At 44.1% G+C, this 20,510-nt stretch overlaps 1 protein-coding gene across 1 annotated transcript in view; it reads right to left on the bottom strand.

Moving 5' to 3' along the window:
- The window catches only part of anks1b (ankyrin repeat and sterile alpha motif domain containing 1B), a 252,885-nt gene that overhangs the window by 74,455 nt on the left and 157,920 nt on the right, over positions 1–20,510 (bottom strand). Inside the window, exons 13-16 of the mRNA XM_080757040.1 lie at positions 18,343–18,532; positions 1,629–1,906; positions 698–823; positions 3–235 (exon numbers count right to left, since the gene is read on the bottom strand). Of these exons, the coding sequence (XP_080613166.1) occupies positions 3–235; positions 698–823; positions 1,629–1,906; positions 18,343–18,532 (827 nt within the window). The remainder of the gene's footprint in view (positions 1–2; positions 236–697; positions 824–1,628; positions 1,907–18,342; positions 18,533–20,510) is intronic.

Raw genomic sequence — 20,510 nt, 5'->3', positions numbered from 1 at the left:
ACTTGGACAGGGCCTTGGTCAGCTGCAGGTCCAGCACGCTGCGGGGCACCGACCTCATCCTCCCCAGGGTGCTGCACGCCCTCTCCTCGTACCCCCCGGGCCCCGACGACGATGAAACGCCGTCCCTGCTCACCGCTGGCTTGGCCCTGGGAACCTCCCCGTTGTGACCGGAGGAGGGCGGGCCACCTTCGCCCGGGTCCGCCGCCTGCTCGCCGTTCCTGGGCCGCTCCGGTGCCTGTTCCCAGTGGTGGAAAGTATCTAAGTACTAAGTACTTTACTTGAGTATTTCCAATTTCCAGAGCTTTTACTTCTACTCCGCTACATCTCAGAGGCAAATATTGTACTTTTACTTTTTAATTTGAAAACGTTACTGTGTAGATTTGTATTATTATTGCAAAACATATACAGTAACCACTTCAGCGCTATATACATTTCTGCCATTTGAAAATGGCCGATCTACAAGCTCACAATGAGCTTGTAGATCGTCAGCTTGATTGTGAGCTTGTAGATCGGCAATTTTCAAATGAGACATTCTGCACAAAGAGTAGCCTACTTTTATACTTTTGGTACTTTAACTACATTTTAATGCCAATACCTTTGCACTATTACTCAAGTATACATTTGGAATTCTGGAACGTTTACTTGCATTTCTATATTACAGTATTTATACTTTTACTTAAATAAAACATTGGAGTACCTGTTCCTGGTCCTGGTTGACCCGCGTGTGGAAGACGGTCCGGTAGACCACCTGCGGCTTTTGGGGGTCCGCCGCGGCCCCGCCCCCAGCGGAGGACGACTGGCTCCCTGCTGTCCTGGCGATGACCTGACAGCACATTTTGATTTATTTTTTTTGTCTTTTGAATGAAATTTCATTTAGTTTTGGTCACAATAATATTTTAGTCATCCGAAATGTTTTAGTTTTAGTCTAGTTTTATAGTTGACTAGGGAGCTCTATCTTACATCGGAGTCCCTAAACCCATTATTTGGCGATTTAGCATTGTGTAAAGAGGTTGGACAGCTGCCTTTATACCTAAAACACATTCGCTACCCGTTACATTAGGCTTAGGTGTGGTTTAAGCGTTACAATAACAAAACTGATCATTTCAGTAGCAAGAGCTTCAAAATATCTTCTAAATCTAGTCAACCAGGCCTGCAGTAGACTATGCACTGGGGAAGTGTGCATGAAATTACAAGCAAATGAGGGAGAAACAGTATCCAACTCAATCAACTTTAACAACCGTCCGATAGTTTTCATGCAATGCACGGTAAGACTACGGTGATTAGCATTATTGACATCACCTGAGTGGGTGTAACTTTCCCAATGCTAAGTTGTGTATGTGTTCAACAACACAGATATGCAAAATAACTCACTGACGAAAGCCTGCCATCCTTAGCAACTGTTGCTATAACTAGAAAAAGTCTTCATCAGGGCGAGAAATGATGAAGACCAGTTATGGTCAAAACATGTTGGCTGTTGCCTTTTAATTATTTAAAGGCTATTCCTCTTTTTAACTTTGAGTGCCCAGATCATCAATATATGTAGTCTTATAGTGTTGGTCATCATATAGCTTAGTTTAAATGTTGTTTTCGTCAGTGGAAAAAAGGAATCGACGGACATCGACACTGACCTGAGGGGCTGCCCCACCGCCGCCGACCACGATGCTGAACTCGGGAGCCCGCAGCTGGGCGTTCTTGGCGTTGTGGTTGTTGTAGAGGTGGTATGGCGTGTCCGGGTTCTCGCAGGCCGGCGACGAGCCGTGGAGGAGGCCCGCGAACTCCTCGGGCACGTGGCTCTTCCTTCGGTCCTCGGGCGGAGGAGGAACGACAGCGGTGGTGGTGGTGGTGACGGAGGAAGAGGAGGAGGAGGAGGGGAAAGGAAGAGGCTCCCGCTGGTAAGGCCCGTCGTCTGAAATAAATAGGAACAAACAAACAAGGCGATTAGTGTAACTCGAGGCGTGTGCACACGCGTGCGTCCGGGGAAACGGCGCCGAGCCCTCGAGACAATTACACACACTGAAGAACCTGCTGGAGTACAGAGGGGAGAAAATAGATTAACCCAATAAGGTCTGAGGGCCAATTCTGCATCAGTAGTTTCTCACACTTGGGCACGAGCTTGCAGATAAGCTATTTTTGAATAGCCGACGCAAAAAAAAGACAAAAATCTGAAATGACACGGATGCATTCCCGGTGTGAGCGGGATAATCTGTGCTCCAGGAAAAGAAAGCATGTTAAACATGAGAGTGCTCTGCTGTTTGTAGCAGCCGTACCGTGCAGAGAGTGTAGTGCAGCGATCTCTATACTAACCAAAAACCCACAAGGACGCACAAAGGAGCAGCAAATTGAAAGATAACAGATAAACTCGGTGAACAAAGGTTCTGTTTGCCTGAAGTGAAAAGACCTGCTTCTTCTGCAAAAGGGGGGGGGGGGTGACAACTCCTGACTCCAATTTTACACGCCTGCTCCCTTGATGTGTGTGTGTGTGTGTGTGTGTGTGTGTGTGTGTGTGTGTGTGTGTGTGTGTGAGAGAGCGCGAACGCTTGTGTTCATGGGACTCTTTGAACTGTAATAAGAGTCAAATGAAGGATACCCACACACTGTGAAATCATGGATTCTAATATAACTCTGAGAGTGTGCAAAAGGCTCCGGTGGGTTCCATTCGTAACATCCTCAGATTCTCAGAGTTAAAGTAAGCCTGAGGATTTGACCAAGCAGACATGCTGACTGTCTGTGTGCAGTGGGGTGAGCGCGGGGCCAGAGAAATATGCTTTTCATCCCTTTTGACCCAATCATTATTTCATTCAGAGTGTGTCTGAATGAACGCGTGCATGCATTCATGCATGCATGCATGCATGGGTGGGTGCTCAAGTGCTTGTGTGATTGTCTACATCAGGGGTGGGCAACTGGCAGCCCGGGGGCCACATGCGGCCCCCACCTTCACTTAATGCGGCCCACAGGTTAATATCAGAATACTGATATAATACTATTGATTTCAGCTGTTGCAATTCCAAACATGTAAACATGACCCGCTTTAATTATACTTAATGACTAGTATTAAATGACTAGTACTTAACGACTAGTATTATTAGTATTGTCTTTTTGTGTCCAATTTTAGTTCATAAAGATATCATAACTAAAACTAAATGAATTTTACTTTGCTTTATTTTTCAGGATTCTAATAAAAAAAAGCAAAAAAAAAAATCAGCATTTCAATTCAAACTTATTCCAGAGAGCCACATTGCATATTACTGTCGTAGCAAAAATTGCTGATCTACAAGCTCAAAATTAGCCGATCTACAAGCTCAAAACGCGTCGCGCAGCGGCGCGTTTTGAGCATGTAGATCAGCTATTTTTTCTACGACAGTAATATGCAATGTGGCCCTCTGGCGTAAGTGTGGGAATATAGTGGCTCTCTCCACCGTCAAAGTTGCCCATCCCTGGTCTACATAAATGCAAGTAGATTAACCCAGGGGTAGAGTGGCCGCTTGGAACCGGAAGGTTCCCAGTTCGATCCCTTGGGTTCGAAGTGTCCTTGAGCAAGATGCTGAACCCCTAATTGCTCCCGATGAGCAGGTTGGTGCCTTGCGAGTTGCATGGTTTCCTTCGCCATCGGTGTGTGAATGTGTGTGAATGGATGAATGTAATGCACAATGGCGGTATATAAATGCACCCTTTACTCATTTATTAAGATCTGAGGGCGATTCTTAAATGCCCCCCCAAATTCGTTACATTTGGCGGACACCTCAATCTGGCAATGTTTCGTGCCAAGGACCGCCAGAAGAGGTGATTGAATGATGATTCAACACTTAGACACTTTGAAGATTTTTCAAGAATGTACAAAAATAGCAGATACATACATCTGCTATTTTTGAGAACTCCACTGCTGTGCACCACTGTTCTAAAAGCTTTCTGAAAACCTCCACGTTCTAAGCGTGAGGTTGTGAATGCAGAATCTGTAGTTGGATGCTCAAACATAATATACACAAATGAGGCAAGACAAGAATTCAGACTTCAAAAGGAGCCAAAACGTACATGACCTGTCAATGCATTGAGACACAGTCTGGCTCATTCATGGAGAAGAGTTACTAAGAATACTTAAATATTAATTATAAGGGATATTACTGAATGTTCACGACAAGGTTGCAAACTTGCAACATTTGACTTTTCAAACTCAAGCTTCGTACATCAAAATGAGTGCGTTCCCGTCCAAAAATAGCCGATATACAATGTATATGTAGACAGACAGAACAGTAAGCGCATATACAGTATGTCTTTGATCTGTGCATAACAAACAAGATCATACACACAAGGTATTTATTCTGTGTGTATATAATGGAGCATGAAAATCCATTAGCAGGTGTAGACACGGATGCGCACACGCACACACACACACACACACACACACACACACACACACACACACACACACACACACACAGGTGTGTGAGGTTGAAATAATGGGATTGTGTTTTTCATCATGTGTTGATTGGACATGCAACAACACAGCATTATGCTTCCTGAGCTCTATCTTCTATAAATAGACAGTGAATATACCGGTGTGTGTGTGTGTGTGTGTGGTGGGGGGGATTAGAGATAGACATAGGGAGGCATAGTGGACCCTAATCTCTTCTCTTGTTCCTTCTGACCTGAGATCAGATTCTAGACAGTTTTCTGAAAAAGCTATGTTTCTATGTCAGTCGTTCAATAACAGATAAACATCACATTACTACCACTGTCTCACACACATGCGTGCACTCACGCACACACGCACGCACCGACGCACACATCCGATCTACAAGCTCACAACGTGTCGCTTAGCGACGTGAGCTTTTAGATCGGCTATTTTCAAATTGCCGAAGTACAAATAGGTCTGAAGTGGTTTTGTAATAATAATCAAAATCTACAGAGTAACTAAAGTCTCCAAGTAGGCCTAATTGTAGTGGAGTAAAATTACCACATTTGCCTTTATCCGTCTCTCTGTGTCCCTTTATTATGGAGTTCAATGTCAGGAACTCCAAATATAGGAATATATAGATTTGAAAAGATCAGACTAATAGCTAAAATAGCAGATCAGGATGGCGACACGCTGCAACAGACACTATTGTAAGCTTGCCTTGTACTGCAGACGGGCTGTTCACAATAAGTTAAGGAAATATCAGATACTGACAAAGAATAAAACTTGATTTTATTTTAACACACAATATCGTTTCAGATTGTTATCTGGGATTGTTATCTGGGGGGGGGGGTGCAAAGCCTCATTTTGGGGTATTCTTTCAGTTGCCTAAAATGATTTAGTTTTTTATTCCAGTTTTAGTTATTTTCGTTTTAGTTATAATAATAATTGCAGCCATTATACGCATCCATTATATAACCCCAACATAGAGTTATGTAAGAGAACATAAATTATGTCTTTTCTGCAAAAAAAAAAGAAGGCCCCGGGGAGAAAAAACAAGAGCCACTAATTAGATGAATTCACAGTGATTAAAGAGGTGCCATTTTTGCCGTGACGTGGTCGCTTCATAACGGAGACAAAGTGGCACGAACACGAAGCGGAGAATCTCCCACGACAAGAACAAGTCATTTTTCTACATTTCTCATTAGTCCATTAAGACCTGAGGCCGATTCTAAAGAAGAATCTTCTAAATTCTAACTGTCAGTGGTTCTCAAACTTTTACATGTCAAGGACCTCAAAAATTATATGTAATTGCCCGCTGACCGCCATCTAAAAACATGTTGTTCCAAGGACCCCCCCCCAGAAGCAAAGATATGAGTTAAAAACATTCGCTGTGAAACATTTGCACACGTTTTCACGATTTTCTGCTATTTTTCAACAGCTAAAGTTTAAAATGATGGTTAAAAGCTAAGGCGACACAGATACGTTCCAGGTCTCAGTGGGTTAGAGCGGCCCACACCCTGGCTGGCAGCCTCATAATCAATTCAAATGGTTTGTTCTGCGAGAGTAACGTATCATTTATCATCGAGACACACCATACTGTACTGTATAGCCTATACTGTGGCGTGCTTCCTTTGGCTAACGAGCCGTGAAAACGCCCCGCTCTTGAGAATGTAAAGACGGTTGTTTCTTTTAATAGGCCGCGTGTAGCAGACCTCGCACCTCGACAACGGAACCACAAATATCGAGCACGTCATCCCTCTCTACATGCATGTCATCTACATGCCATTGTTCTGTCAGCGTTATCCGTTTTGTTCACATGCTGGCCAGCCATAGGGCCATTGATTCGGTTATCACATCTTCTGATTATGAACAGTAGAAGAATAAACACAAATCATTAATTAAAATGAACACCAAAGGGCTGGGTGGTTTGGTCGGATAATTGGAGAAGAGGAGGAAATAAAAACCTCACACCCGTGTGAAGTGAGTGGTGCAACTCCGTGTGGGGTCCCCGGTTTGGTGGGGCTGCAGCCACAGGATATGACTATTTGGCATGGAAACGTTTGGGAACCCCTGATCTCTCGTCATGTAAAGGCAATATACAGTACGCTGGACTAATATTAAAATATGTTCCTCCACACAGGCAATGGTAGCCTATGAAAAACCACACAGTTAGTGAAGCTCATCAGTAGTGGGATTGTTTACCGTGGCTGCCATGACAACAGAAAGCCTGTTTCCTCGAGGCGGTTGATTCTTTAACCCCTTTTTGGTGTTTTAACTAAGCATTATGTTATACTTTAGCTATTGAAAAATAGCAGATCTACAAGCTACGAGCTTGTAGGTCTGCTATTTTTGAAAAATCGTGAAAATGTGGTACAAATCTTTGAATATATATTCTTTCAGAATTCACTGGGTCTTATGCCGCATTCACATGGGATCAGGCAAACGGTAAACGGCACCACCTGCTGGACGGCACGGAACGGTAAAAATATACAATATTTTAACATTGAATGCCGTGCCGTTCTGCCCCGTTGACCGTCCTGCTCCCGTCCACTAATATAACTTCCTGATTGCCGTCTACCGCTTGACTGATCCCATGTGAATGGAGCATTAACAGCTAAATACACCATCCTAAACAAACACGCAGGTCTGTCTTTCTGTCTGTCTGTCTGTCTGTCTGTGCGACCAAATACAACCAACACAGTTATTGTCATAGTTCATACACGCTACCATACAGATGCCATTTTATCCACTACAATAACTTACATAGTGTACATATAGTTCAGCAAATAAACATTCTATCAAATTGCCATCTATCCTCTCGCTAGTATGTCCGTCTTTTCATTGTGTGTGTGTGTGTGTGTGTGAGTGTGTGTGTGTGTGTGTGTGTGTGTGTGTACGCACGCTCCTTACCCGAGTAGCTGACAAAAGAAGTAAGCTTTGCTTGTTGTAAGTTAAACTGTAGCATGCTATACCTTCACACAGCTTTGCTTCTGACAACTCACAACAGCAGTTGCCTGCATATTTATTGACATATTGCATGAGCAACACACACACACACACACACACACACACACACACACACACACACACACACAGTAACCTATAGTGTTGTGCAGGCTGTGTCATGCACAGCTCAGCTCAACCTGTGATTGGTATTTGGATAAGCTGTCTCTCAAACCACAGCAATGTGTCTGTGCATGTGTGTGTGTGTGTGTGTGTGTGTGTGTGTGTGTGTCTGCATGCGTACGTGCAATTTACATTCCTTTTGACGCCTTTTCAGGTAGGTACCATCATGGGCCCAAACAAACAAAGCAAACATCTAACATGGGAGCTCTATAATCTTTTATGACAGCACATAGTTTCTCTTTTTAGTGGCTTCACTGTTTTGTTCACATTTTGTATTTTTTGTGGCCTCGCTGTTTTCTTTTAGTTTGTTTTTTAAGAGGGCTTTGTTGGCAACAAGCACTGTCATGATATTGTATCTGTTGTTGTTGGTAGTAATTAGGGGTGTGACGGTGCACGTCTTCACACTGCACTGCCTGTGAACACGTGCACGCTGTCCCGCTGTGATTGTGAAGGAGAGGCAGACGTGCACGCTGGATGAGAAGCAGCAGGTTGCGTGCACGCTGGATGAGAAGCAGCAGGTTGCGTGCACTGACAAATATCAAATATCAAGTTGAATAGTGCAGCGGTTCTCAACCTTTTCAGGCAGAGACCCCCCGCCGAAATAATCATGTTTGAACTGAAAAGAAAGAACAAACAAACAAACAAACCAAGGAAAGAAATAAAGAAGCTAAAAGGATAAGTTAATAACTGCTGCAAAGCGTCTTAATCAATCAATCAATCGAGACAAAAATACCCCAACTACCGGTATTATTTTTCTGCCTTCATACTCTCCCTTCATATTGGAACCCTGACGGCTCCACTTGCGTGCACCATGGAAGAGGCAACACACGCACGCACGGCACACACATGCACGCACGCACACGCACGCACGCACGTACGTATGTTTCATTTATAAGAACAGACGCGCCCGCACAGAACCTCTCTGGTTCTCAGTTTGCTCACACACACACACACACACACACACCACAGGCTGAGGAGGGTCATGTTTAATTGCCTGTTAACACATGTTCAGTGCAACAATATGGCAGAGCACCAGCAGTGTCCTGCCAAGCAGATGAGTCCATCACTCGACACTGTCAGCACAGGGCTCCACTCATATGGGCCGGCTGTGGCTCAGGAGGTAGAGCAGGTCGTCCAGTGATCCTTGGGTCGGGGGTTCGAATCCCAGCAGCTCCTGTCCACATGTCGAAGTGTCCTTTGGCAAGACACTGAACCCTACACTCAGTACACTGCCTCCAATGAGTCGGTCGGTGTGAGCTTGCCACCATTGGTGTGAGAATGAGGTAAAGTGAGGACACTGGCGTCGAACATTCAAGCTCTTGTTACAACTTTTCTTTTAATTTTTTTGCTTAAATATTCATAAAAGTAAAACACACAGACAGGTTTAACCACTTCCAACCTGGCGTCCTGATTTTGGACATTAAGTCATTGTAGGCATTTGATTAAAAAAAAAGAACAACCATGAAAACAACCATAACACTGCTTTTGAAACGAAAGAGAACACGTGCAGAGAAAGTACAACCAACTTTAGGAGAACTTTAGCAGACAGACAAAACCAGAGAGAAGCAGAGTACACAAGCCAAAATCCTAGAAACTTAATTCGGCCGTGATATGCTGTTTGTGAGAACATACAAACAGACACACCTGTTCCACCACACAGCTCAGCCTTCGACCATTCAGCTACAAAAACAGCAGAATTGTTGTTTTCCTGCAGCGAGATGTTTACAAAAGGGCAAGGTCACCGTTCGCTTACGGGCCAGGCTCACAGAGTGAGTCTCCCATCCGTAATTATTTTGTCCGAGCCTCCGGCAACTGGAGTCTGGTGCGCACACATTGTTGCTCACCTGGCTGGCAGAGGAAATTACACGAATAATGTGATGCAACTTCACCCAATAATACACACTCTGTGGTGCCGTTCGGTTCTGGGAGAGATTGAGGGTGTGCAGGAATGCAGGAGCTGGGAGAGAGATGGACAGTGTGTGTGTGTGTGTGTGTGTGTGTGTGTGTGTGTGTGTGTGTGTGTGTGTGTGCACTGTGCATGCACGTCTGGCTGCAAGTGGCCCGGATTACAAGCAGAGAATATTTGTATTCTTTTCTCAAGCTTTTTTTCAACATATTTTTGAGAACAACCGTTTCAGAAAAAAGGCGTAAAAGCCTGGGGATGCAGCTATGACATCATCATCAAACACGGAAGTTACGCGGGAACGCCTACCGAGTGGCAAAAAAACTGCTTTCTGGCCTTGACAGCCCATACAGAAAAGTCCTACCTGATTGCATTAAACAACGTTAAACTCACTTTATTAATGTGCATACCCTCTTTACAAATATTACCACTTTCCCCACTAAAATATAGTTCTTCAATCAGCTCGGCACGTAAACTGTCTCACAATACACACACAAACACGAGAAAAAGTACACACACGCACGCATACATACATACACAATCTCTAAACTATGGATGTTTTGCTGCAGATGCAGGGGAGGGCGGCGGGGGTGTGTTCTTACACATCTGATAAGCGCTGTGTTCCTCGCTTCCGCCTCTGCTGGAAGACACAGCGAGCGTTATTAAAAACCACAGGCTAATATCGGAGCTGTCAGTCACGGAGGGAGATTAGAGACGGAATCCCATTTCCTGAGTATATCAGTCTGTGTGAATTCATATCATTCTTCTTCCCCCTGGGGCTCCGGGGCGGCAGTGTAGGTGAGAACGCCAGGAAAAACAAAGATTTAATCCGTTAACACCAGGAAAGCACCTGTGTCATTTATTAGTATTTTAGCTATCTATACATATATTTAAAAAGAATAGCAGATATACAAGTTCATAGCAAACCCTACGTGCTTGACGGTCTGCTATTTTTGGAAAATCTTGAACATTTTGTGCAAATTTTATATTTTATATATTTTTAAAGCTATATTTTTTTAGTGGTGCAACCACTCCAAGGAACAGCAATGTACGTGATCACCTATGTACCTATGTGTTAATGAGCACGAGTATGAATATTAGTACCAGTAGGGGCGCTGTTGTGCCAGAAGAGAGAGAGAGAGTGCTGCACTGTTGCCTGCTAATGAGAGAGAGAGAGAGGAAAAGGGGGGGTCGACCTGGAACCACATATGTTTAGATGTGGGTTAGACGGTAGCCTGGGTTATTGACCAGACTCACAATTCATTGTTTGCCACCGGCAGATTGGCGTCTGGCCACTGCGAGGTGTTATGTTATTATCCTAGTCTAATAATTAGGCTAGGTCGGCGGCCAAATAATTTTACTGCATTTTGTCGGGTCCTCCTTGGACATGAAACAGTTTGAGAACCACTGAATATAGAAACATATGCTTTTCAGAAAACTGTCAGGGTTTAGAAGACATTTTGTTAAATCGGCCTCAGGTCTTAATGGGTTAAGTCCCTCTTGGTTTGTTGCTTTTGGCTGTTTTTATTTCCACTAGGAAGTGTAAACCCAAGAACGTTCCATAAGTAAGTAAGAAATAAGTGAGTAATAAGTAAGTAGGTAACATTGTCTGTAGCAGTGTCTGAAAGGAAGCCAAACTAAAATAAGTTTTACTCTCATGTACCTGCACACAAGATGTAACAATAAAGTACAACGTTGAACCTTGGTTGGTAGAGTGTACCTGGTAGACTCTTTTCTAACCTGACTCCATCAGATGACTCCATCATCTGGCGGAGTCAGGTTATCTCTTTTCCCCCTCTACACTGAATCTCTTCAGCGATCCAATTTGAATCACACATTGGTCCTCTATAGTCTATAAAACAACGCTGTAACGTTTGTTACAGAAACACGATAAGGTACAAAAAGCAACGCGAGTCATGTGACAATCACCGTCAGACAGGGTTTTGACACTTCATACCGTTTGCCTGCAATTGCCGTCAAAAATGTGCAGGTGCGTGGTACCGTGGGGTCCATTTGGTTCCATTTGTATACACTCTCAGAAGAGTTACAGACCCATAAGGGTCCATTTGGTTCCTACAGTAACTATCATTTAGCTGGGAGTGGGGACCCCCTGGAACTCCCCACTATGGGAACCACTTCTCTGTAGAGCAGCTCCAAAGTACTTTCACTTGTACGCACAGTGGCCAAGCACGTTCAGGTAGGTCAGAATAGGTCAGAACAAAGAACAAAACAGATAAAAGCGAATTATATGTTACAAACAGAAATAAAAGGGATGAAACCCGCATTACAGAGTTATTGGCGGCACCACCACATAACTGACACAGGCAGGCCTATAATAGGCAACCCATTCTGGCACAGATAATTATGTACTCCGAGGAGCACACACACTTTCCCCCGTACTGAATAGTGGTTTCGGATGATATCAGATGATTTGATCTCCGTCATCAGCCCTTATCAGGACTATGCAATGGAGCCAGCATTGGACATTTCCTACATGTTAACGCTGTTGTCAGCCATTGTCCGACGTCGCCAGACCAGACCAGAGAAGTTTGGCTCGCTGCCCGACTACGAACCCCATTACTAACCCTGACCATAAATCTAACCCTTTGGCTTGGGCCGTGGCTCAGCGGTCCAGGCACCCTTGGCTGGTAACCCAGTCTGGCAGTGTGCTGCGGGTTCGACTCCCGACCCCGACAGCCTTTTCCATAGATATACATAAGAAAGCTAGACGGCTCACCCGCGCTCTGGCCAATGGAGAGCGACGTTGCTACGTGGTGGCCATCTTACCTCGGGACAGCGTAACATTGTGTCTACGGGGCATGTACTTTTAAATAACCATAACTTGCTAAATTTTCAAACGGTTTGTTTTGTTAACGTCCGTATACTTATATGCTTTTATACGACGTTCATATAAAAAAATTAATTAAGCAGATAAGCATCCTGAATCATAGCCACGTTGACAGCGTTTGTAATAAACCAACCGGTTTGTAAATCCGTCAAGATTTGAGCGAGCTATGACTGTTTTTGTTTGAGCTGCCATTGAACGTTCTGTACTGTAGTCCCGAAGCAAAATGGCCGCCGGGTGAACTACGTCAGAGACTCCGCCTTGAGCCATCTAGCCTTTATATATTATGTATATGGCCTTTACTGCATGTCACATTGCACATGGTCAAGATGAGAACATAACATTACTGCTGATTATCGGTGCAGGATGACATTCAAAGCGGGTGCATTGAAGCTGGAGCTGGTGCTCACCAGTGGTGGAAAAAGTACTCGCATGTTCTACTTACTGTAAGTAATACTCCGTTACATAGTAAAAGTCTGGAATGAATGTACCTGAGTGAAAGTAAATAATGAAATGTTTTCAAATGCATACAAATCTATATTGTAATCTTATCTTATATCAAAATAAGTGTGAGCTTATCTTATATCAAAATAAGTGTGAGCTTGTTCATCTGCTATTTATCTACAAAATCAACAAAGTAACTAAAAAGTATCGGAAATTGGAAATACTCCAGAAATACTCCAGTAAAATATAAGCACCACTGGTGCTTACAAGTACGAACAGGTCTGTCTACTCCCCCCCCCCCCCCCCCCTCTCTTGGAGAGATAAGAGAAGAGAGTATTCCTTTATGTCTGATAGGCCCAATCTATCTAATCCATAAATCCAGCCTCTACGGGGTACCAAGGGGGCAGATATTAAATTCAACACTTTCATTCTCTGTGTATTGCCACGGCAACCGGCTTTGTCATCACTCGGTACCGTATACCAGGCAGCATCACTGATGGTATACAGGGAGATGGAGAGAGGCATGCTTTTCATTGTATTGTTCCACTTTTTGCTTTGGCAATGCAGACGTATGTTTTCTCATGCCAATTAAGCCCTTTGAATTGAATTGTGTGAGTGTCTGTGATATAAATTCCCACTACAAACTGTCCCTCTGGCTTATGGGATATATACCAGTACTATAGCCAATAACAGATGTGACCAATGCACATTGCACATTCAACACCGGCTAAGGGCTTGAGGCGTCGCAGTTGATCATTAATGCATCTTGTACAAAAGAAAATTCAGCAGATCTCTTGTTCTTGCAGTAGTAGCCACTACCCTCGCAGCCTACAGGTTGAGAGCCAATGTCTTAGGGTGCATTCGGATACGCGCACCGGGAATGTGCCGAGGTTGTTGAGTGCGCTCATGGGCGGTCACGTCACAGAGCGCACTGAGTGTGGCTTATTTCCGAACGACCAGTTAAAACTGGTCATTTTAACAAATCAAAACATGGGCCAAGGTAAATGATGAACACTTGTATGGTGATGCACTCTGTACTAAATGCTTGCCTTGCTAGCTTAGCTTTCGCCCCCCGGGGAGCACTCGAGACACCGAACAACCCCACACTGAACAACCCCAACTTCTGAGTAGGGCGGGTCAGTGCGGGCACTCAGCACACCCGGGGCGCAAAGCACCAGGTTTTTGAACAACGCACCGAGTGCACTGAATAAGGAACGAGAAGAGGGCACACCAGTGCGGATATCTGCACGCACAAACAGCATTGTGTACCACTCAAGGCTTGCTGAGGTGGCTTTTTAATGAGTGCTCGGTGGTGGGGAGCTGTTAAGGGATAACGCAGCTTAGGAGACCTCTCAGTTTACTGTGAGAAGGAAACACAAGAAACCAGGCAACACTGCAGTGCACGCACGCCACCAATAACGCACGGTCCCTTCCACTATAGCTCACAATCACCGCCTTAGAATATGGATGCAGGGGTTCAACAAATCAACATGATTTATTTTAATTATTTTACATGTGTATATAGACGCGTCGTGTCTGTCCCTTTCAAAGTGGGGGAAGCAGATTAAAAACAGGTACCACTAAATTAACGTGCACGTATCACACACTCACCAACACAGACAAAAAGAGGCTAAACAATTGAGGCAATTGAAATCAGGCACTCCAATTTTATTGCGTCCTGACGGGGCCCAGAGACAAAGCTGTGCTAGATGAAACATTCATTTTTCTCTCTTTTTTTTTCTATTTTTCTTTCAGACGGAATGTGTGATCAAAACCAGCCAGCTGTTTAATAAAACAGCACTGTTAATTAGCATTACAACCTCTATGGGTACTGTAGACTGTAGAGCATGGCACTTCAACAGGGGGTCGTGCAGAGACATTCACTGAATGTCATGTTCATAAATGATATTGTAATATAGAAGGAATTATGTACAATAGTATAGGTCATATTATAATGGGTGGACGTCTTGGGGGTGTTTTTACATTTTACACATGTTGTACTGTATGTGTGCCTGCCAGATCACTCCCCATATAAATGCCATTTGAGTCATCATCAAACTGCGTGTTCTATTTACTCCTGAGTCCCGAGGTGAGGTCTCGCCAAGCACTCCCAGACGATTTTGAGGGACATAATCAATATGATATTAAATATTTAAAATATTTTTTAAATGCATGGTGTAGATCCTTTAAAACATATCCCTATACACAGTATGAACTAGTCAAATAGCATCGCATTATCATCCTCTGTCATCCCTCCATGAAGACAAAATTGGCAAATCTCAAACAATGGCCGTGCGACGTTGCGTAAGCTTGGCTCTGCATGCGGCACCGCCCCCACACTAAGCAGCAGCACAGCAGCACCGCCCCCACACCAAGCAGCACCACAGCAGCACCGCCCCCACACCAAGCAGCACCACAGCAGCCATGGATCTGGTTAAAAATAGGCCCACTTCCCCCAGGCTGCCTACGCAGGTGAAGGACGCCTACGCACGCACGCACGCACGCACACACGCAGACACAGGCATGGGACGGAGATGGGAGGCTGTGCAAATACAGTAAATGCCAGTGGTGGAAAGTAACTAAGGACATTTACTTACGTACTGTATATAAGTATACAATTGTGAGGTATCTGTACTTTACATGAGTATTTCCAATTTCCAGTACTTTTACTTCTGCTCCACTACATCTCAGAGACAAATAGTGTGCTTTTACTCCACTACAATTATTTGAAAACTTTAGTTACCGTACTCGTTATTTTTAGTAAGTGTTTTTACAAAACATAACAACTTCTAGAAATGTGACGATGCGACGCATGTGAGCTTGTAGATCTGCAATTTTCATATTTATTTCAAAGTACATTTTTATGCCAATACGTTTGTGCATTTCCTCAAGTAAATTTAGAATTCCAGATTTTTACTTGTATTTCTACATTGCAATATTTTTACTTTTACGTAAAACATGTGAGTACCTTTTCCACCAGCGGTAAATACCATCGCTCGGGTTTGAGTTTGATAGAACAACAAGAAGAACAACATGTACAAGGGGAGGGAGACAATCAGTTTGATAGAACAACAGAAGAAAAACATGTACAAGGGGAGGGAGACAATCAGTTTGATAGAACAACAGAAGAAAAACATGTACAAGGGGAGGGAGACAATCAGTTTGATAGAACAACAGAAGAAAAACATGTACAAGGGGAGGGAGACAATCAGTTTGATAGAACAACAGAAGAAAAACATGTACAAGGGGAGGGAGACAATCAGTTTGATAGAACAACAGAAGAAAAACATGTACAAGGGGAGGGAGACAATCAGTTTGATAGAACAACAAGAAGAAAAACATGTACAAGGGGAGGGAGACAATCAGTTTGATAGAACAACAGAAGAAAAACATGTACAAGGGGAGGGAGACAATCAGTTTGATAGAACAACAGAAGAAAAACATGTACAAGGGGAGGGAGACAGAACCAGGAGAGACAGATAAGACTCAAAACAAAAGAAAAACTAAAGGACGGAAGAAAATAAGAAATAACTTTTAACACCGACACATATACTCGCGTCTGCCCAAAATAGCCGCTCCACCGCGCACGCACGACCGTGAGCTGTGGTGAGCTTGTGGAGCCAGCTATTTTTGCTATTCGTCGCTACAGTCTTTTGCCGTGTACTTTCTCTCTTTGATCTTTCTGTTTTTTTCAGCACCCCCCCCCCCTCCAACCTTGGCTGTGGGGTTCCCTGTACCACCCAACTCTTATTTATTTACTGAGCATCCTGTGATTTATTTACTTCAACAATATAAGAACTCTCTCTACTCTCTCCTTCTCTCCATGACGTGTCTTTGTTCTTTCCCTTAATGTGAGCCATCTCGGATGCGAGGATGGGTTCCTCGTTGCCGTGGCAACTACACAATGGACCTTACCAAGCTACTGTAATAAGTAGAAAGCAGGCAGAGGGGGGGAGGGGACTGCGGGGGGGTGTACTGTATGGGGGGATGTGCCATTCTATTCTTGTTGTTAGACCGGTTTACTATAGTCGCGCAGACAACTGTTCCACAATCTCCGAATTCTATATAGAGTCTGGAACTCTACACACCTCACTAAAATCCGAGCAAGGAAGCTGACAATTGGGTTACACGAAAAATATATTGAAAAATAACTAGCTAAGCAGCGAGCTATATAATGCTTAGATCATTTAGATTTATGTGTGGATACATTTGCGACGTGAGTGTAAAGATGGAACGGAAGTGGGGAGGAGGCTTCACTTTTGCTTTATGTCTTGCTCATGATCAGACCTTGACCTTGACCTTGATCAGAGCTTCCAGACTGCTCCAGACTGTATGACCGAAGCGTGTGAGAATTGCGAGAGGCAACAGTCTGGCCACGCGAGACTACTTGTCTGTTTGACTAATTGTGGACAGTTGTGATATCTTTGTTCACGTGTTCATTATACCAGTATACTGCATCTATATAGATGTGAGCTCATAGATTCACTGTTTTCACAATTTTTCAGAGCTTTTTGGAGTATTGCCCATAACTATCACATATAATGAACACGTACGCGACACACACACACACACACACACATGCACACGCACACGCACACGCACACACACACGCACACACGCACACACACATGAAATCTGAATATTATTCAGATGAAAAGTCTGAGAAGTGTTGGGCTGGAGTTAACAGCAAAAAAACGCTGTTGGAAAACTCCACTTTGAGAATCCGCACGCAAGCACAGCAGGGGGAATTTTATTATGTGTAACAGATTGTGGTTCTTAAGGACCTCCCACAGGACAGCAAATGAGTGGTTCTGTGAGCCAACTCTACAGATGTCGTGTAGGGAAGGTAATGGTGCTAATGGCGATGCTCACCCCAGACGACTTCATTAGTTCTTAAAAGACACGAGACCAGATTCTATAAATGTCTTCTAAAATGCTTTTTTTCTAAATCTAAATGATAGCATACGAATGCCTTTTAAATCAGCGGTTCTCATACTTAAGACTTTTCAAAAAATAGCAGTATTATACATCTGCAATTTGTAAATATAAATAAAAATTAATAAATAAAATACAGAGACACTTTTCCCGGTTTTAATGGGTCTGTGACTGTGTCCGGGTAGCTCAGTCGGTATAGAGTCATGGGTTCGATCCCGGGCACCGCCAACTCAGCGTATGAGCAGCACGGCTTGAAGTCGTGCGTTAATTACTGGGAGCTGATGATAGGTGTTGTGCAGCGCTCCACCTCAGCAATCCATCTCCCAGAGCTCTATGGCGCATTGAAACTGGTTAAACTCCCTGGCTGATACTGACAATAAGCCTCTCTGACTTACTTACTTTACTTCATGGGTTAAGATGTGAACTACACACCTGTAAAACTCTGACTGCATCTCGCACGGCCTCAACGTATCGACAGAATAAGTCCACAGGCATATAGACACAACACACACACACATGACCACAGACTCACAAAGTGACAGCGGGCATTCAACCGCTTATGCGTAGTCGGGTCGCGGGGCAACAGCACCACCAGAGAGCTCCAGACTTCCCTCTCCAGAGCAACATTAGTAACTTCATTCTGGGGGATCCCGAAGCGTTCTCCTTTATTTTGGAGATATAAAGGTGTGTGTTTACCTGTTAGCTGACAGTCGTCGTTGGAGCCGGCCGAGTCCTCCTGGTTGGGGCTGAGAGGGGGGCTGGCGGGGGGGCTGGTGCTGAAGCTGGCGTAGCCCAGGGACGAGCTGACCTCGCTGGGCTCACAGCTGTGGTTGACGGGCCTCTGGACGACGTCCAGCGATGAGGACAGAGAGGTGCGCTGCTTGGGCTGGACGGGGACGACAGGAGGGTGTGTTGGGTTACTGTTGGGGTGTGGGCATTACAGCAGGGTTTCTCAAAGGGCAGGTGCCTTGGCACCCTAGGGCAGGGGTTCTCAACGTTTTTGGCTGGGGACCCTCGGGAAATGCTTTGGCCATGTCTCACTTCCGGTGCGGGCAGAAGTGACCCGTCTTGTAGGCTTAAATTGCGGATTTCTCTGGCACTGGCGCCACGCTCTGGCCTGGAGGGCTGGGAGGGAACGTGCTAAGGGAACCCATAAAAATGTGTCTGTGACCCACAAATGGGTCCCGACCCACACTAGGGTGCCGTGACGCCAGTCCAGGCAGGATTGGACAGTATTAGGATGTTGATATTAATTTTGTATTCATGCTTAGGGCCCCAAATCACACATTAGAAAACATGAGTGTCTATTTCAAACACAAAGTGTTTTTTGACAGCAGCAACTGCCTGTCATAATTTCACCCCCCTCCTTATCGAAGTATTGGACAGTACTATTAGGATGATGATATTTATTAGGGCCCCAAATCACTAGCCTGGCAGGGCCACCAAATGTCTTATAATCTCTGTTTTATAATTTCACCTATACCTCCCTATCTAAGCATTGGACAGTATTTAGATGTGGTTTTTTAACTGGGGAGTCATATTTTGACAGAAACTGCCTGTTATAATTTGCACTCCCTCACTATTTAAGTGTTGAGGTATCTGTACTTTACTTGATGATATTTCCAATTTCCAATACTTTTACTCCACGATTTCAGAGGCACATATTGTGTTTTACTCCACTACATTTATTTGAAAACTTTAGTTAGGCCTACCAGTCCCGGGTGAATATCTAATTTAACAGGCTAGCGCACACGCATGTGTGCGTGCGTGTGTGCTTCATCTGTAAGATGTCTTTAGGATTATCTTACATCGCAGACATGTCCAGGTGGTATTAGTGCTAATTAACGAGTGTGTTGTGACACATCAGAGAAGCCCCTAGCAATCGCGCGCACACACACACACACACACACACACACACACACACACACACACACACAGTTTGAGAGAGATAGATGAAACAGAGAAAGAGTGAGATGACAGAATGTTACATAATAACACAATGTATCTTGGCGTTACGGACACAACAACCTGCCGTCAGTCAAAACGTGATGGGGAGGAGTATAAAATATGGAGAGGAGAGGAGAGGAGGGGAGGGGAGGGATATTTTACAATCACAGCGGATTTCAAAGAGCCTTCATTTCTATACCACAGATCTATAGTTGACAAAGGAAAGCACATTCAGCTCCAGCTAGTTATTCTGAAAAACCAATTCATCATTATTTTTAATGTTGTGGTTATTTCATTTAAACACTCCCAGTCTCCCAGAATATCTGATAGCCAGTCTTCCAGAGGTCAAAGACATTAAAATGCATGAACTAATTAAATATATAAAATATTGCACAAAGACACACCAAGAACTGCAATAAAAAGCACATTTTACCCAAAGTCGACAGATTTGAAAAGTAGCATATTGAAGGCCATCATGCAGGCTTGACAAGAAAAGCTCTTGACTTCATCAGTCCCTCCCTGACTGATAGAGAGACCAGGCAGCTACAGCTGAATACGTGTCTGTGTGCATTGTGTCATGTATCAAAAATAGCCAGTGCACCAGATTCTTATAGCCAGGAAGGGAAGATATAATGGAGCATCATGTGGATAAAAAATACTGCCTTCACACACATAGATTATTCTACTTCTACATAAATGAGTGAACATACAGGAATCAGGGTGGTTGAGATTGGATGATAAACTGTCAAAGGTGGTTCCTGCTCCCATCGTTGTCTACCAAATTGTGCAAGGTTCACAGACAGACAGACAGACAGACAGACAAGACACTGTTTTGGTCCACACAAAAGATCCCAAAAAATCACAACACTCACGCGCACACGCACACACCCCGTCTGTCTCAAAAAAAAAAATTGTCT

Source organism: Protomyctophum bolini, assembly GCF_963924005.1.
Source record: "Protomyctophum bolini genome assembly, chromosome: 23".
Lineage (NCBI taxonomy): Eukaryota > Metazoa > Chordata > Actinopteri > Myctophiformes > Myctophidae > Protomyctophum > Protomyctophum bolini.
The sequence above is the reverse complement of the archived record's forward strand: the minus strand, read 5'-3'. Positions and strand labels throughout refer to the sequence as shown.